This window comes from Protopterus annectens, chromosome 1.part1, assembly GCF_019279795.1.
Source record: "Protopterus annectens isolate FY-2018-M chromosome 1.part1, PAN1.0, whole genome shotgun sequence".
Taxonomy (NCBI): domain Eukaryota; kingdom Metazoa; phylum Chordata; order Ceratodontiformes; family Protopteridae; genus Protopterus; species Protopterus annectens.
Window position 1 is genome coordinate 944297731 of NC_056726.1, and position 15696 is coordinate 944313426.

At 40.2% G+C, this 15696-nt stretch overlaps 1 protein-coding gene across 1 annotated transcript in view; it reads right to left on the minus strand.

The window, feature by feature from the left end:
• Positions 1-15696, minus strand: part of CPSF3 (cleavage and polyadenylation specific factor 3) — a 710232-nt gene that overhangs the window by 268050 nt on the left and 426486 nt on the right. Inside the window, exon 13 of the mRNA XM_044079083.1 lies at positions 10539-10637. Within this exon, the coding sequence (XP_043935018.1) occupies positions 10539-10637 (99 nt within the window). The remainder of the gene's footprint in view (positions 1-10538; positions 10638-15696) is intronic.

Genomic DNA, 15696 nt, shown 5'->3' on the forward strand with positions numbered 1-15696 from the left:
ACTCATACTCAAGCCCATCTGACCTTGGTGTACTTGTTGGTGTGTTAATTTCTCACATTTCTTAGAAGGTAGCTCTCTCTTCTACCTTTACATCTTTTCTTTCTTCATTCTTCTTTTGTTCCAACTCTAAAATCACCAATAAACGTTTTTCAAATACATCTATAATATAATCATAAATCCCTTTAAATCATGTCGTCTCTCATTACCTTTATTTCTTTAATACTGAGAAAAAAAGTTGCTTTTCTTTACCTTTTTATGTGTAACTGTGTTAACATATTCCTTTTTATCTATGCAAAAACGTTTTTTCCTCTACAGTTTTAAACAATTTTATCTTTCCTTTTTTCAAACAACAACTTAGCCTTGGCCTTGCTTTAATTTCATCCCTTCATTCAAATTCTTTTTTTTGAAGTCTTCCATCTCCTCCTCCATACCTGTTTTTTTCTGGTTTTCAACTATCTTTATGATCATCTTATACTGACATCTTAATTTGATTTCGCTGCAGTCCACTTTCACAATAAAATCACTATAAAAAGCTCTCATCTCTCTAATTGTTCTCCAGTTAGCTTCAAATTTGTATGAATCCTATTACAAGCTCTCCTTTAGTTACTAATGTGCCTTTCACTGCCAAGTCAAAAACCTGTTTGTAATGTAATAACATTGTTTATTTTGCTATTTGTTCTTTGATATATATGTTTCTCTCCCATTACCTTTAGCTTAATTTACATCAATTCACTTAAGGTTTTAAAATCCATCTTCTCTCCTCCCACCATAACACTTCACTTACACTCCCTAAAAACCCAAAACTAATATCCGCACATGCTTGATCTCTAAAGTCCTAAAAACGTATTCTATCTCTTACACCTATTGGTGTTATTCTCCCAATTTGTACACCTATACAACCTACACTGACCATCCTTGCCTTAAACTAATTAACCCTTCCCCATTCTAAGATCATAACCCTATTGATTTTATAATCCAAGCCAACGCTGCAGCATTCATCTATACTACACGAAAATTCCCGTCTCTTTCTTTTAACCAATTTCATTCAAATTCTGAAAAAAATTAAGTCATGTAAACATATTACATCAGGTTTTTCATGTTTTCTTTCCTCTATCCAGTGAATTAAAAACATGGTTAAGTGGCAGTAAACTTTTTACATTTCCATTCCATGCCTTCAAGCCCTACTTACTTTCAACCTCCTTTTGTTATTTCATTACTGCATTAGTTCCCAGTATATATTATTTTCCTTTTCACTTTCTGTGTCTCTTGTTTCCTCCCCAGTACAAGTCCCTGAACATCATAAGGACTGCAATGGATTTCTGTCAAAAGCTAACTCTACTGAAGCAGTTTCCTGTACTGCATTAATTCCCACATTACTCAGGCCTTCACCCCTTGTACCACATTAATTATTTCTGTCTCCATCCTTATTTTGTTCATTACTAACCATATGAATGGAATAAGTGTCACCATGCACAATCTGATTTCTATTTTCTATACTTGCTTTGCAATATCTTTTACTGGCATAATCTATACAAAAATGTCCTTTACCACACCTTGCCCATGTTAAAGAATACATTAAGTTAAATGTCCTTCACTTTTTTAAGTCGCAGGCAGTTACTAGGCATGTGGTACAGGAGATCACTGAGGTGCCTAACCCGATTTCCCCAACAGCCCAGGGTAATTTCTGGCTGAGTTGGGCTACATGAAGCAACTCGTTAACACATCATCATCTGCCCCCTTTTTCCTATTTTCTACATGGGACTGGGATATCATGGGAACTGTCACCATCTCTCTCAATTCAATGCCACTCAGCTACCTTTTTTGAGTCGTCCCTGTCACAAGTCGTCTCTCACACAATCCATCTCTTTGACACCTTGTTTCCTCTTGCCTTCTTCCTGTCTGTCCCAAATCTGCTTCATCAGATGTCTTCTGCTTTCCTACACTGCCTGAACCATCATAATCTGTTTTTTTACCTACTCTGCAATTGGAGCTACTTGAGCTTCTGCTCTGATGTCATCTGTCCCACAGTGTGAATTATACTAGCAGTCTCAGGCACTTCTATTTCTATCACCTCTAGCTTCCTCAACTGCTCCACCTTCACTGCCCAGGTTTCTATACCATACAATTGTACTGGTTGCAACACTGTTTTGTACACCTTACTTTTCACATTTTTGGCATTCTTCTGTCACACACTACCAATGGCTGCAGCCATCTAATTCTAGCTTTGACTTCTCCACTCAGACTTCCATTTTCCACAACTACCTCTCCCACATAGTTGAAGCCCACCTTCCCTTATATCTCAATCCCCAACTACTTCTGAGTTCTCCATTTGCTGCCATTACAACTGTCTTTTCTGAATTCAGTTTCACCTCTTGTGCCTTAAGTTTTACATTCGATTTCCACAATCACTTGATGCAGTTCTTCTTCTCGTTAACACCTCATAGCCTTAATTCTCTGTGCTATATGTCATACACACAAGTACAAAATATTTCTGCAAAGTATTTTAACTAACTGCCCTTCCTTTTCCTTTTACACAACTGTTTACCTCACAGACACAAGATACAGGGTTTGATTCTCACCACCAATGAAGAGAAGATGACTAGGCTTAAAATGGCATACAAAAGCAACTTGCCTAGTACCTATATGTGATCCTACAAGTCATTACATAGTTGCCAAACTCTCAAGACAGCATATTCTGTTATTTGCTACAAGTGTGCAATAATTTGCCAACCATCTTGTTCACAATCCAATTCCATTAACAATAACATTCTGTATTCTCTTTCCCTAACAGTCATCAGAAAATCTAAAGGTATTACTGCTCAATGCTAGGAGACTAAACAAAAAAAAAAAAAAAAACAAAACTCCACACCCCAGAAGCTCTCTTCACCTTAGAGAAAGCTCTTGTCTGTGTGGTCACTGAAATATGGTTTAAAGCTGCGGACAGCACACAAACAGTGCAAGGTTATAATGCCTTCCATACATTTAGACCAGCTACTACACATACAAGGACTAAAGGTGGAGGTGTCCCTATTTGCATCAAAAATAAATATACCTCAAGGCTGGTCAAACAGAACAATGTACTTGACCTGCTAAATGTTCAAATCACCACATGCAAAATCCCTGCAGCTACAGATCCCCCTCTACGACACAGGAAACTCATACCATGTACTTAAACTTATTAGAAACACTAACCATCCAAATCCAAGACCATACTCATGGGCGACTTTAATTACCCCGCTATTAACTGGAAATCCTATACAACACCAAATGCACAGGCACAGAGATTCCTGGATTTTGTAAACACAAAGTCCCTGAACCAGACAGTCAATGCACCAACCTGGGGTACAGCTATACTGGTTCTGGTCTTCACTAATATGGGAGAATGCTGCACACCTCCTACTGTAATGTCTTCCCTGGTAAGGTCAGACCAAAAAATGGTCTCCTTTGAAGTAAAAATAAAACTTCGACCCCCAGCTAAACCTAGGATGTTCAGGAACTACTCTAAGGTTAACCCTGAAAAAATTCAAGCCCCCATAAACCATTAGAACACTTCTGCCTATAAAGAACTGTTCACAGAAACCCAATACAAGCATGTTAATAGCTGCACAGAGGCAGCTGTACCCACCAGAAAGAAGTACAGAACTAACTCAAAAAAGAAGCCACCCTGATGGAATCACAAAATCAATAGGCTGTACAACAGAAGGAAAAAAATCATGACAAAACTTGGGAATTTCAGCACCCAGCAGGATAAAAGCACTCTCAAACTAAAACATCTCAGAGGTCAAATAAAGTCTACCAAAGCCAAATTTGAGATTAATTTAGCCTCCTAGGCCAAGGACAACCACAAGGCATTCTTTACCTATGTCCGCAACCTCAAAGGCAATACACAATTGTCTGCAGTAAATGGAGCCACCTATGCTGAGCCAGAAGATATAGCAAACCTAATGGCTGATAAATTCAGCTCCAACTTTACCCCTCCCTCAGGAAATACCACTAAATATAATATAACTCCCCCTGCTATCACTAGGGAACAGGTTAATGCTCTAAGGCCAAGAACACTGCATCAATGGGCCAGACAATATCCTAGGATGCCTTCTAAATAGCATGAAACATGACCTATCAGGGCCTTTGGAATTGCTATTTAACTATAGCCTCCAAACAAGCTTCATACCGCATGAATGTAGAATAGCAACAGTAATGCCTCTGCACAAAGGTGGGCCATCTACATACCCTGGAAACTACAGACTCATAAGTCTCACTAGTCATATATGTAAAGCCATGGAAAGAATTATCATGGAAATGATAAATAGTGATATAGTAAACCTTCAGACAGTGGACCCAACCCAGTTTGGTTTCAACAAGGGCAGATCATGCCTACTCAACTTGGTGGACTTCTTTGAGAAGGTCACCAAAGCAAAGGATGAGGGCAAAATGGTTCACACTGCCTTCCTTGTCCTGGTCAAGGCATTTAACACAATACCCCACTCAGGAATTGTTGACAAACTCAAGAGGTTAGGTACAAACTCGTATGTCACCCAGTGGATAGCCAGCTGGCTCAAAGACAGAACCCAGGAAGTTAGAACTGGGGAGTCTACCTCAACAAAGAGGCCAGTCACTTGTGGAGTCCCTCAGGGATCAGTCCTTGGGCCACTTCTTTTTGGCATTTATTTCTCTGAAGTCAAGGCCAATGTAAGTTGTCTCTGGCTGAATAAATATGCATATTATTGCAAATTAGGAGCTGTCACTGAAACCCACACGGACACAAATGTTCTGCAGGAGGTGCCGACACAGACAAACAACTGGTGTCAGAGCCATGGACGAACTCTAAATGCCAAGAAATGCATAATAGCATCCTTTGGAAGTCATCCACCCCTGGTAACTATCATATTGACAACACACCCCTTAGAGTTCACCCAGTAGTGAGGGAATTAGGGACAAACGTAGACTGTAATCTAGCCTTTGACCATCATGTGTCTACAGTAGTGAGGAAATCCTTCCATGTTGCACAACTCATAAAGAAAGGTATGATGTCTAAGTCCAAGGAAGTCACTGTTCCACTATATTCAGCATTCATCAGACCTATCATTTTGTACAATGCTCCTTTTGATATGTATCTAACCAGGCATATCCAACAACTGGAATGTCCACAGAGGTTCCTCACTAAAAGAATACAGGGTGTAATTAAAATGTCCTATGCAGACCACCTCAAGGCTCTATCCCTGTATTCAGTCTCCTACAGGCTTTTGAGGGGAGATCTATGTCTGGCATACAGGGCACTGTCAGACCCCACTCTGATGGACATCCTGCATATCTGCAAAACAAACAGCACCAGAATTACCCATTCTAAAGACTTAAACCTTGCTTGTGGTATAAACAGGACCTGCTGGAGAGACAGGTATATATCCCAGAGATTATCCTGTCTCTGGAACAGGCTTCCCATCCATTTGAAGCAGAGTTCTCCCTAACCCAATTCAAGTACAACCTGGACAATTGGATGGGGAACAGGAAATTCATCCCTGGTTTGGTACCTATGTCTCTAATGGACACAGGCAACCTGTAAATGGTTCATCTCTCAGGCCCTAGCTTGTAAATGTTTCAAATCTTTTATATATTCTGGCACATCTGGAATATTTTTGTAAGTGTTCTTGCACTAAGTATATAATTGTCAAAGTATGTAACTGTTCTTGTACAAAAGTATACAATTGTCAAAGTTACTCTGTCTGTATGTACGTATCTGTGGAGCTTTTCTCCTAGGGGCCTCCGCTGAAAATGGACCAAAATCCAGTCGGACTCTCCCGGTTAACAAATGTAACATAAACAAATAAATAATCTCCTAAGCCCCTGCTTACACTTATCAAGGGTATCTGAATTTCTCAGACATTTGGGATGCATGTCTAGACTTAAAAAGGCCCTTGTGGTCATTACCTTAGTAAACACTTATGAACCTATAATCAGTCCTCATACAATCTGTCTTGAACTTATTCATTTCCCTACCACTGAGGATTAAAGATGAAATGAGGGTCCAATATCTAAGCAGCCATGGGAGTACTTTGTATCCTTCATCTAATTCAGTAATTTAAGGTATGACAGCATTTTTATAGGCAATAGCCCCAGCCCTGAGTGACTGTTGAAGACACTAATGTCATCATGATGCATGTTCCACAAAAACAGAAATGAGGGTTACCAATATGGGCTGTGTAGGACTTAACACATCTCCAGTCCTGGATAATTTCAGTGATTGCAAGCCTTTGCCTGCTTGGTAGTAAGCAGCTGACTGGAAACCACTCCTTCCCCCACAATGGACTAGGCAACATCAGCTGCTCATTCTTCTCCCCTTCCTGGCTTTCCAGCACCTGCAATGCAATTTCAGCTTGGGTCATCTAAGTCACAGGCAAGGCCCCATTCCTTTATACCACAGAGCTGAGACAATTCTATTAATCTGTTTCATATTACACACTTTATAACACTGAAAATGCTTCACAAATCTCCTCAAAAATAAAAAGTTTTTCTTTGGTTTGAGCTACTTCCGTAAATACAAAGTCTCTGCAAGGTCTCACATGTCGAGCATATGGTGTTTCACTTTCCTTTATGACATATTAGGCTAAACATATCTTCATTGTGTCCACATGAAGAGATCCACTTACTGCTACCTCCAGAAGTAAATGACTGAGAGCCATTACAATAGCTCATTTCTGCCAGATACATCTACAATGTCATCCATTTGGATACTACACAGACTTACTAGCTTATTCAGATAACATATATGGACAAAGCTCAGACAATGATTCAGATGACCAGTGCACTGTTAGTGTCTCAGACATCTGTTTAAGGAGACATGGAAAGGACAAGTGCCTACTATGGGTGGAAATGAATGGAGGTTATGAAATGTGATGATCCATCAGATAAGGGGCAAAAAAGCAATGACTGAGCCTGGAGTAAACACTGGGTTCTCAAATTTACAAATATGGTAGTCTTCATTTGAGGTGAACAGCAGTATGAACACACTTGTAGTGATATGGGTGACAATCCCCCACCCAAAGAGGGGGTAGGGCCATAACAGAAATTCCCCATTGCTGAGATGTTGGATAAATCACAAACCACCTTCATAGCTGCTTGCATGACAGTCCCTCCAGATGGTTCTCACTTCTATGCTGGGGATATTCAATATGAGAAAGAAATTTGAAGTTCATCAAGAGAAGCCTGGTAGTCAGCAGGCATGGAGGCGAAAAGCACAAACTCATGACCATAAGACAGGATAGGAACATAGATTGGCTGGTAAATTGAAATATTTGTTTTGTGACTTGGCTTTCATTTCTTCACCACAGTCCAATACAATACCTGCAATACTGTGGCCTCTACACAAATCCACTATTACTGCTGCTGCCCAGTTCTTCTGCAGGCCACTCATCACACTGGCACTTTATGCATTCTACTGCATATGTAGTAGATCTCTGTCCAGCCAAGCACTCCTCAACTCATTCTTTGACTCTAAAGCATTGTAGGTTTTCACAGCATAACATTGCACATCGCCAGTATTCTCTACCACCATGGACCACTATAGCTCCCCAGTTTCCATTTGGGTGTAAAAGGTCTCACTCTATTCAAATTACAGTAAAGCATTTACTTCAACACAGTGAAACACAGCATTTTAGCACTATCATTATCTTGTGCTTTTAATAATGCAGAGATGGCCTCTGCTACTCCTCTAGTCCACAGCATGCCTCATTTCATCAGATGATGTCATCACTGCATCCAATCAAAAAGAGGAGTAGGATTTCTTCAGTGAACCAGATAAACACATTTCCCCCAGTTACTATGAATACCTTATTGGGTCTCCTCCAAAAATAAGCTAAACTTAGGAGGACTGACCTGGTTTAAAAAAGTAAATAAACAAATAAAAGAACATGCACACATCTATAGTCACTGTGTTACCTCATGGCAAACAAAATTATAGGTTTGCATCAATCTCCACACTTGGAAACATCTGAAAGAAGATGTCAAACTCTGTCTGGTGGGAAGTATGAAATCAACTAAAGGACACATTAAGAAGGATCATTACATAAAGTCAAACTATTTTATAAACACTGGCCTTACGGTTAAAAGATCTCTGATCCACCATCCAAAATAGATAAATGAACAGGGTAGGCAAGCCATCATCTGAGAGAATGAGGTAATTTTGCCCATTATCATTTTACCGAACCCCAGCTTTCTTAATGACACGCATAAACATTTGGTGCATTTGGACCACAAGGCATGTGTTTTTTTAAATGAGTATGCTCTTGCTATGTACCACTACACTGCCATGAGAAAATCCCCCTTTGATGTATGAAAAGCTCTCCTGGCCATCTCCAGGGGCCACTGTCTAATAGTTTGATATGTTTAGTGAGATACTTCCCAAAGGGGGTGCTATATTATATAACTAAAGTGATCAAGGCTTAGCATAAGGCAGTGATTACCTATTCAGACCTTAATGATTTCCTTGGCAATTAGCTGGGCTAAAATAAAAGGATTTCTTGACAACTGATGGTCAAAAGACAGGGAACTACCAACTCAAGTACCTAGGTCCCTATGTTTTCATTTTGTAGTGGTGTGATATCTGTGCAGTATAATGAAAGGAGAACTTCAGAAGTGAAGATACTATACTTTCAAGTATTTACTTTGAGCCCATTTTTACATACCAACAATTTACTAGGCAAGTTCATTCTAGAGGATTTGGCTCTCACAGCGTGACTTAATATCAACTTCCAGTTTGCAATCATCTCCAAACTGTGTTAGCCAGAGGTCTCACTTTCCTGCTTGGAAATCAGAGACTCAAATACCAAAAAGGACTGGTCCCAGCACTAAGCCCTCAGTGTCACCACTCACCTTAGCATCCAACCCCAAAAGAACAAATCCCTGATACAATTGATATGCATATACACACATACACACTGGGGTTTGTATATATTTTTTACACATTTAGCCATATTTAATAACATACATAAGTTTTATATATATATATATATATATATATATATATATATATATATATATATATATATATATATATATATATATATATATATATATACATATATATGTATACACAAACAAAAACTTCAGCAGCAAAAATAAAAATTCAAAAACCACAAAGATAGATATTACATACATATTTATTATAGAGCAAGTTTTAGAATTTTAATAATGGTTCTACTGTTGCTGATATTTACACTATGACCTTTTATATATTCTGTTTTTTTGAGTGTACCCTAATATTGTGACATAATATACTCCTAGTTATTTATTTTATACATTGGTGTGTATATGTGTGTGTGTGTGTATATATATATATATATATATATATATATATATATATATATATATATATATAAAAGTTTATACACTTTTTTGTTTTTTCATATTTTTTATATGTTTTTTATATACATATACATACAATGAAGTCTGATAGGATTATTCTAGAGAATGTGGCTGTATAGCTTATATGATAGCTATTGGTTTTGCACCAGCACTTTATCAGTTAAGAATGGGTGTAATTAAAGTTTTGGCCAAAGAATTTGATTTTTTAAAATACAAAACATATAAATGAGCAAAGCACTGTTAGAAGGTGATTCTGATGAAGTCTCCCGAGTGGAGATGAAAGCGCTTAATCTTCTTATGTTTTAACCTTATTGGTACTATTTTTATTATTTTTTTGTGTTGAGTCAATACACATTCCGTTTTGTATATTTAAGTGCGTGGGGTGAAGTGCTCTTTACGTGTTATTCCTCTGAAGAGAGGAATTTTGGAAGGAATAGCCTTTATTGGAGCCAGTTTTCTTGCATCTGTGGTTTTGGTGTTGTTTTGTATGTCGTACTTTGGATCACCACTCACTTTCACACTTTCTGATGAAGCACCTGAAACAATATCCATCTTAATAAACATTAGTCAATTTTTAAAGCATTTAACGTTTGTATAATACCAGCATTGAGAATGGTGTCAAAGGCCTTAGCCAGGTCAAGATATACTGCATGACCACTCTATCCCTCAAAAAAGACTTCTGGGTATCAAATCCAACACGATTCCTGATATCACAGTTAATAAGGTCAGTTATAATATTTCCATGGTTTTGCAGATGATGCTTGTAAGACTGACAGGTCTGTAATTACCTGGGCAAGTTGGAAGACCACCTTTATGGAGGAGAATCACCAGTGCTGTGTGTCACTCATTAGGGGAAAAAATGTTACTAAGTACATTATCAGGTCCCATGGAGGAAGTACTTCAGGTACTGGTTAGCATTTTTAGTACATGATCTTTAGAAATAACTGGGACAGCAAGGGATTCAGCTATTTTGAAGCTTTGTACAGATGTCTCAGAGGTCAAATTGAAACAAAATGTGTGTGCAAGTGGGTCAGAACAAGATGCCCCATGATGAGTAAGATTCAAAAAGCTAAAGGTGGGTTAGTCACTCACATTTAGCAATCACTCCTTTCTTCCCCAAAGTTTACAGACTACCACTTAAGAAAGCAAACATAAAAGTAAACACCTCAGTCCTTACCAACCTGTCAGACTCTGAAGTCGATAACAAAGCAAATTAAATGGACCAGTGTATGGAATTGCCAGAGACTGAGTCACTGTGCTCATCGCCAAGTCAGTGTAATCTGTAGAACAAGAACAGAAGGTTATTCCAAAACTAAATTAATATAAAAAAAAAGAAAACAGAAAAACGTCAGCAAAGGGTCAGACACGATACAGTATGAACATATCAGAAAAATACCCAACTACATAATTTAACAGCTACAATTCACTTCTGCCAAATTCTGCAAAATGAAGATGAGAAGTAAAAGAATTGCTAAAAATTTAAAGTCTGCTCACTTTTTCTAAAGAAAAACACACTTCTGATTCACAGCACATATACCTGTTGAGCCACTGACATTATTTGAAGCACACTTGTCTTTGGTGCTGGAAGACAATGACGTGGGTTCTATTCCCACTTCAGTTGATAGGATTGCTGACAATGCAGTGCAGCACTTGGGGGTGCTGCTCTCTTACGTGTGCTGTCTTTTCACTGAGACATTAAACTGAAATCCCATCTGCTTGAGCTGGTGAGCCCAAGTGGATGTAAAAGATCCCATGGCAGCAATCAAAAAAGCAAAGGGAAAGCTCCCTGTTGATCAAGCCAAACTTTCCCTAGAAGTAAAAACAGCATCCCTGGCATCCTCTGAAAAAAAGCCACTAGCCCAGTGGGACAAACCCAGTTAAAAAATCATAAAATAAAATAAAGACTCATGTAAATGACATCCTGCAAACATATCCTAAACTAAAACTTACTGAAAGGATGACAGATGGGATGAGAGGCAATAAGATAAGCATAAATGACACACAGCACAATGTTGCAATTTGGGGTAAAAATCAGCAATTCATCAATACAGCGAAATGAAAGAAATATACAAGTTAATCTCTAATCGCTACTACCAGTTTCAGAAAACAAAATTAAATACAAAAGCCAGCACGACAAGCATTAAAAGGAAGCATACCCTGTACTTAAATAAGTAAAAGAATAGGGAGATGAAACCACTGGGCTGGCTGGCAATTACTACAGAATAGAAAAGAAAGTACAGTTTTGTACCTACCATAAATGTAGATGTCCGAGAGGTATGCATCTGCAGTCCTAACAAATGGGATGTCCTGGCCTCAGGCAGCCCTTCGGTCGGCCGGATTCCAAAGTCTGGGTCTGGCCTCGGCTGATGTCGCACTTCACCCGACGTCATAGCTGCAGTTCAGCGGGTATAAAGGCATCAGCCGACACCATTTTCCTCAGTGTTTCTTGCCCCAGATGCCAGGTGCCCTCTAGGAAGGCTAAATTTGAATAAATGCAAATGTTTCCAAACAATACAGAGCAAACAGAAATAAACATGTATATACATATATACAAACAAATACACCATAATAGATTCCCCCAGCTAGCTACAAGATGGGCAAATACCCTAGAAGTACCACAGAGGGGAAGGAGGGTGGGTAATCCTGACTGCAGATGCATACCTCTCGGACATCTACATTTATGGTAGGTACAAAACTGTACTATGTCCTTCAAGGATGCATCTGCAGTCCTAACAAATGGGTAGAATACCATAGCCAAACTGGGGGAGGAGGCTATAATAAGACTATGGTATAGTTAAGATCCCTTGCAAAACAGCAGTGGCAAAACCTGCTCGGGATCTGGAGTATAAGGGTAGATTATAATGCTTGGCAAATGTATGCACGGAGCTCCAAGTAGCAGCCTCTAAAATGTCTTTGGTAGCCACTCCTCATAAAAAAGCTGTAGTAGTGGCTGTAACCCTTGTGGAGTGAGGTCTGATGTTTTCTGGAGTTGTCTTTCCATGGTAAGAGTAACAAAATCTAATGCAATTTCCTATCCACTTTGAGATTGTCTGTTTTGAAATTGCTTTTCCTTCCATTCCTGTTGCATATGCTACCAGTAGCTGGTCAGTTTTTCTATTGCTCTTGGTTCTGTCCAGGTAGTAGCGCAATTGCCTATGTACATCCAAGGTATGTAATAATCTTTCTCCCCTGTTCTGTGGGTTGGGGAAGAATGTAGGTAGGTGGATAGCTTGGTTTAGAGATACCCTGGAGACCACCTTTGGCATAAAAGTAGGATTAGTTCTCATGGACACTCTATCTTGATGGAAGATAAGGAAGGGCTGTACTGCCATTAATGCCTGTAATTCAGAAACCCTTCTTGCTGAAGTGATTGCAAGCAGGAAAGCAGTTTTCCAATTTGCTGAATAAGTTTTCCTTGTTGAGGGTCTGTGAGCCTCCAAGATAATGTCTTTAACCCTTTGAGATAAATCTGGGTTATTTTGTCTTATGCAATGTTCCAGGCAACTAGCTGCAACGTTTTCAAGTTTGGATGAGGGTTTTGAAGTTGTTCTGTGTTAGCAGTAAGGGAACTAGGGGCAGAGGCCATATTTGTTCCCGAGACATACTCCTCAGTAATGGGTACCAATGCTGCCTCGGCCAGTCTGGAGCTATCAGGATGATCCTTGGGCGGTCTTCTTTGATCTTCAATAGCACCTTGTGCATCAAAGGAAGAGGTGGGAATGCATATGCTGTCAGGTTTTCCCAACTGAAAGATAGGGAGTCCACCTTCCAAGCCAGAGGGTGGTATGTCCTTGTGCAGAATTATTTCAATTGGTGGTTGTGTGGGGATGCGGATAAGTCTATTTCTGGTAGTCCCCATTTCCTTGTAATGGATTTGAAGAGGTCTGGATGCAGCATCCATTCGTGGGCATCCGTGGTAGTTCTGCTTAGGATGTCTGCTAGTATACTTTCTTTTCCTGGTACAAATATTGCCTGGAGCTGAATGTTGAAGCTCAGGGCCACATTCCAGAGGTCCATTGCCATCTGGCATAGAGGGTATGAATGTGTGCCTCCCTGTTTGTTGATGTATCACATAACTGTGGTGTTGTCCGTCCTTATCAGCAATTGACCCTGTTGAAGAAACGGTCTGAATGTCTGAATTGCCAGTTTTACTGCCAGCATCTCCTTTTGATTTATGTGTAGGTTCAGCTGGTCTTGAGTCCATAAGCCTTGTATGCACTTGTCCAGCATGTGTGCCCCCCAACCGAGGTCTGAGGCGTCCGTGGTGATAGTCTGGCTTGGTTGAGGGCTGTGGAAGGGCAGTCCTTTGTTCAATTGACAGGCCTGAGCCCACCATTGGAATTCTTGCTTCAGGCATGGAATTATTGGAATTTGGGTTTCTAGGCTGTGCTTGTGCTGAGACCATAAATTCCTTAGCTACCATTGCAACTTCCTCATATGTAGACTGGCATGTGGAATCAATATTATGCAGGATGCCATGTAACCCAGGGCTTGCAGGACTTTCCTTGCTGTTAGCTGGTTCTGCGTTGTTAATGCCATGAAATAGAGAGGAAGGTGCTTCTGCTTTTCTGCTGTGAGGGATGCCATTTGATTTGATGTGTCCAGTTCTGCACCCAAGAAAGTTATCCTCTGGGATGGTATCAGCCTTGACTTTTTTATATTGACTGTGTATCCCAGGGCTTGTAGCAGATGAATGACCTTTTTCAAATCTGTTGCTAATTTGTTTTTGTTGTCCGCTTGCAACAGGCAGTCGTCCAGGTAAGGGTAAATTTGAATTCCCTGAAGCCTGCAATGAGCAATTACTGATGCCAGGCATTTCGTGAATACTCTGGGCGCAGTAGATAAGCCAAAGGGCAATGCTGAGAATTGATAATGCTCTGATCCTGCAAGAAATCTGAGGTATCTTCTGCAATTTGGTCATATGTGGACGTGCAGGTATGCCTCCTTGAGATCTAGAGTTACCAGCCAAGACTCCTTGCCCAGCATGGGAAGAAGCTGCTGTAGGGTCAGCATCTTGAATTTTGGAATAACGAGATATGTGTTCAGAGCGGACAGGTCTAGAATAGGTCTCCATTGGTTTTCTTTTCTTGGCACCAGGAAAAGTCTGGAGTAAAATCCTTGCCCTTGTTCCATAGACGGTACCTTTTCTATAGCTCTCATCCTTATTAAGTTGTCTATTTGTTCTAGAGCTTTTGTCCTTTGATTTGGAGGTAGGTTTGGCATTCCTCTCTCCCTTGGTAGAGTATGGAAGTGAAACCTGTAACCTTTGTCTGTTGTCTGTAAAATCCATTCGTCTCCTGTGATGTAATGCCAGTTTACTGAAAATAAGGCTAGCTTTCCGCCTAAGGGTGCATCTAGTTGTTCCCTGGTAGGCGGTCTCAGAGCCAAGTCACTGTGATTGTCCTGTGGAAGTGGTAGTGGCTGGATCTGTGGCAGTACTTCGCTGGTTGTTAGGCTGCCACTGACGTCCCCTGTAGGCACCTCTGGATTGACCCCTGCCTCTTGGGCGCCTATTCCTGCCTCCCTGTGCTCTGGTGGTGTCTGGAAAGGACCAATTCTTGGAAGGCCAGTTCCTACTAAACCTTGGAGGCTGGACCTGTAAGAAATCCTTGACTGTCTGGACAGATTTTGCTTTCTCTTCCACCTTCTTCAGCACCTGCTGTGCAGGTGAGCCAAACAAATTATGCTTATCCATGGGAGCATCTAGGAGCTTTGATTTTACATGGTCTGGTAAGGACTGCTCTTTTAACCATGCATGCCTTCTGATCACTGTACCAGTCATTGCTGATCTAAAGGAAGCCTCCAGTGCATCATAGCCGCATTTTAAGGAATGATTACTGACCTGCTGTATGTTATGTACCATTTCCTGAAGAGACTTTTTGTCTAATGGTTCAGGTGAGGACAGTTTTTTAGTTAACTGGTCTAACATAAATTCCTGATACTGAATCATGTGGAATTGACAGTTTAAGGCCCTAGCCGAAAGAGTAGCAGAAGTATAAACTTTTTTACCCCATCTCTAAGGCCCTAGATTCCCTTTCAGAGGGGAGGGGGTTTTTGGCAGAGGTAGCTGCTCCAGCCTTGGGTCCCTGTGAAATAGTTTCAGGATCTGCAAAAGGAGCCTTATACAAATGATAATGTGTGTCCGGAACCCTGTAGTACCTGTCGGGCTTAGCAGGGGCTGGAGGAAGTGAATCAGGGGCAGTACAAGCATCATTAAATGCATCATCCACAACAGTAAGTACTGGAGGAATGGCTAAAGGCCTATGCTGTGGCAAATGCAAAAGGTCCTAAGCCTTTTCCTAGAGTCTGAAAAATCCTGGCCCTGCCATTGAAATTGTT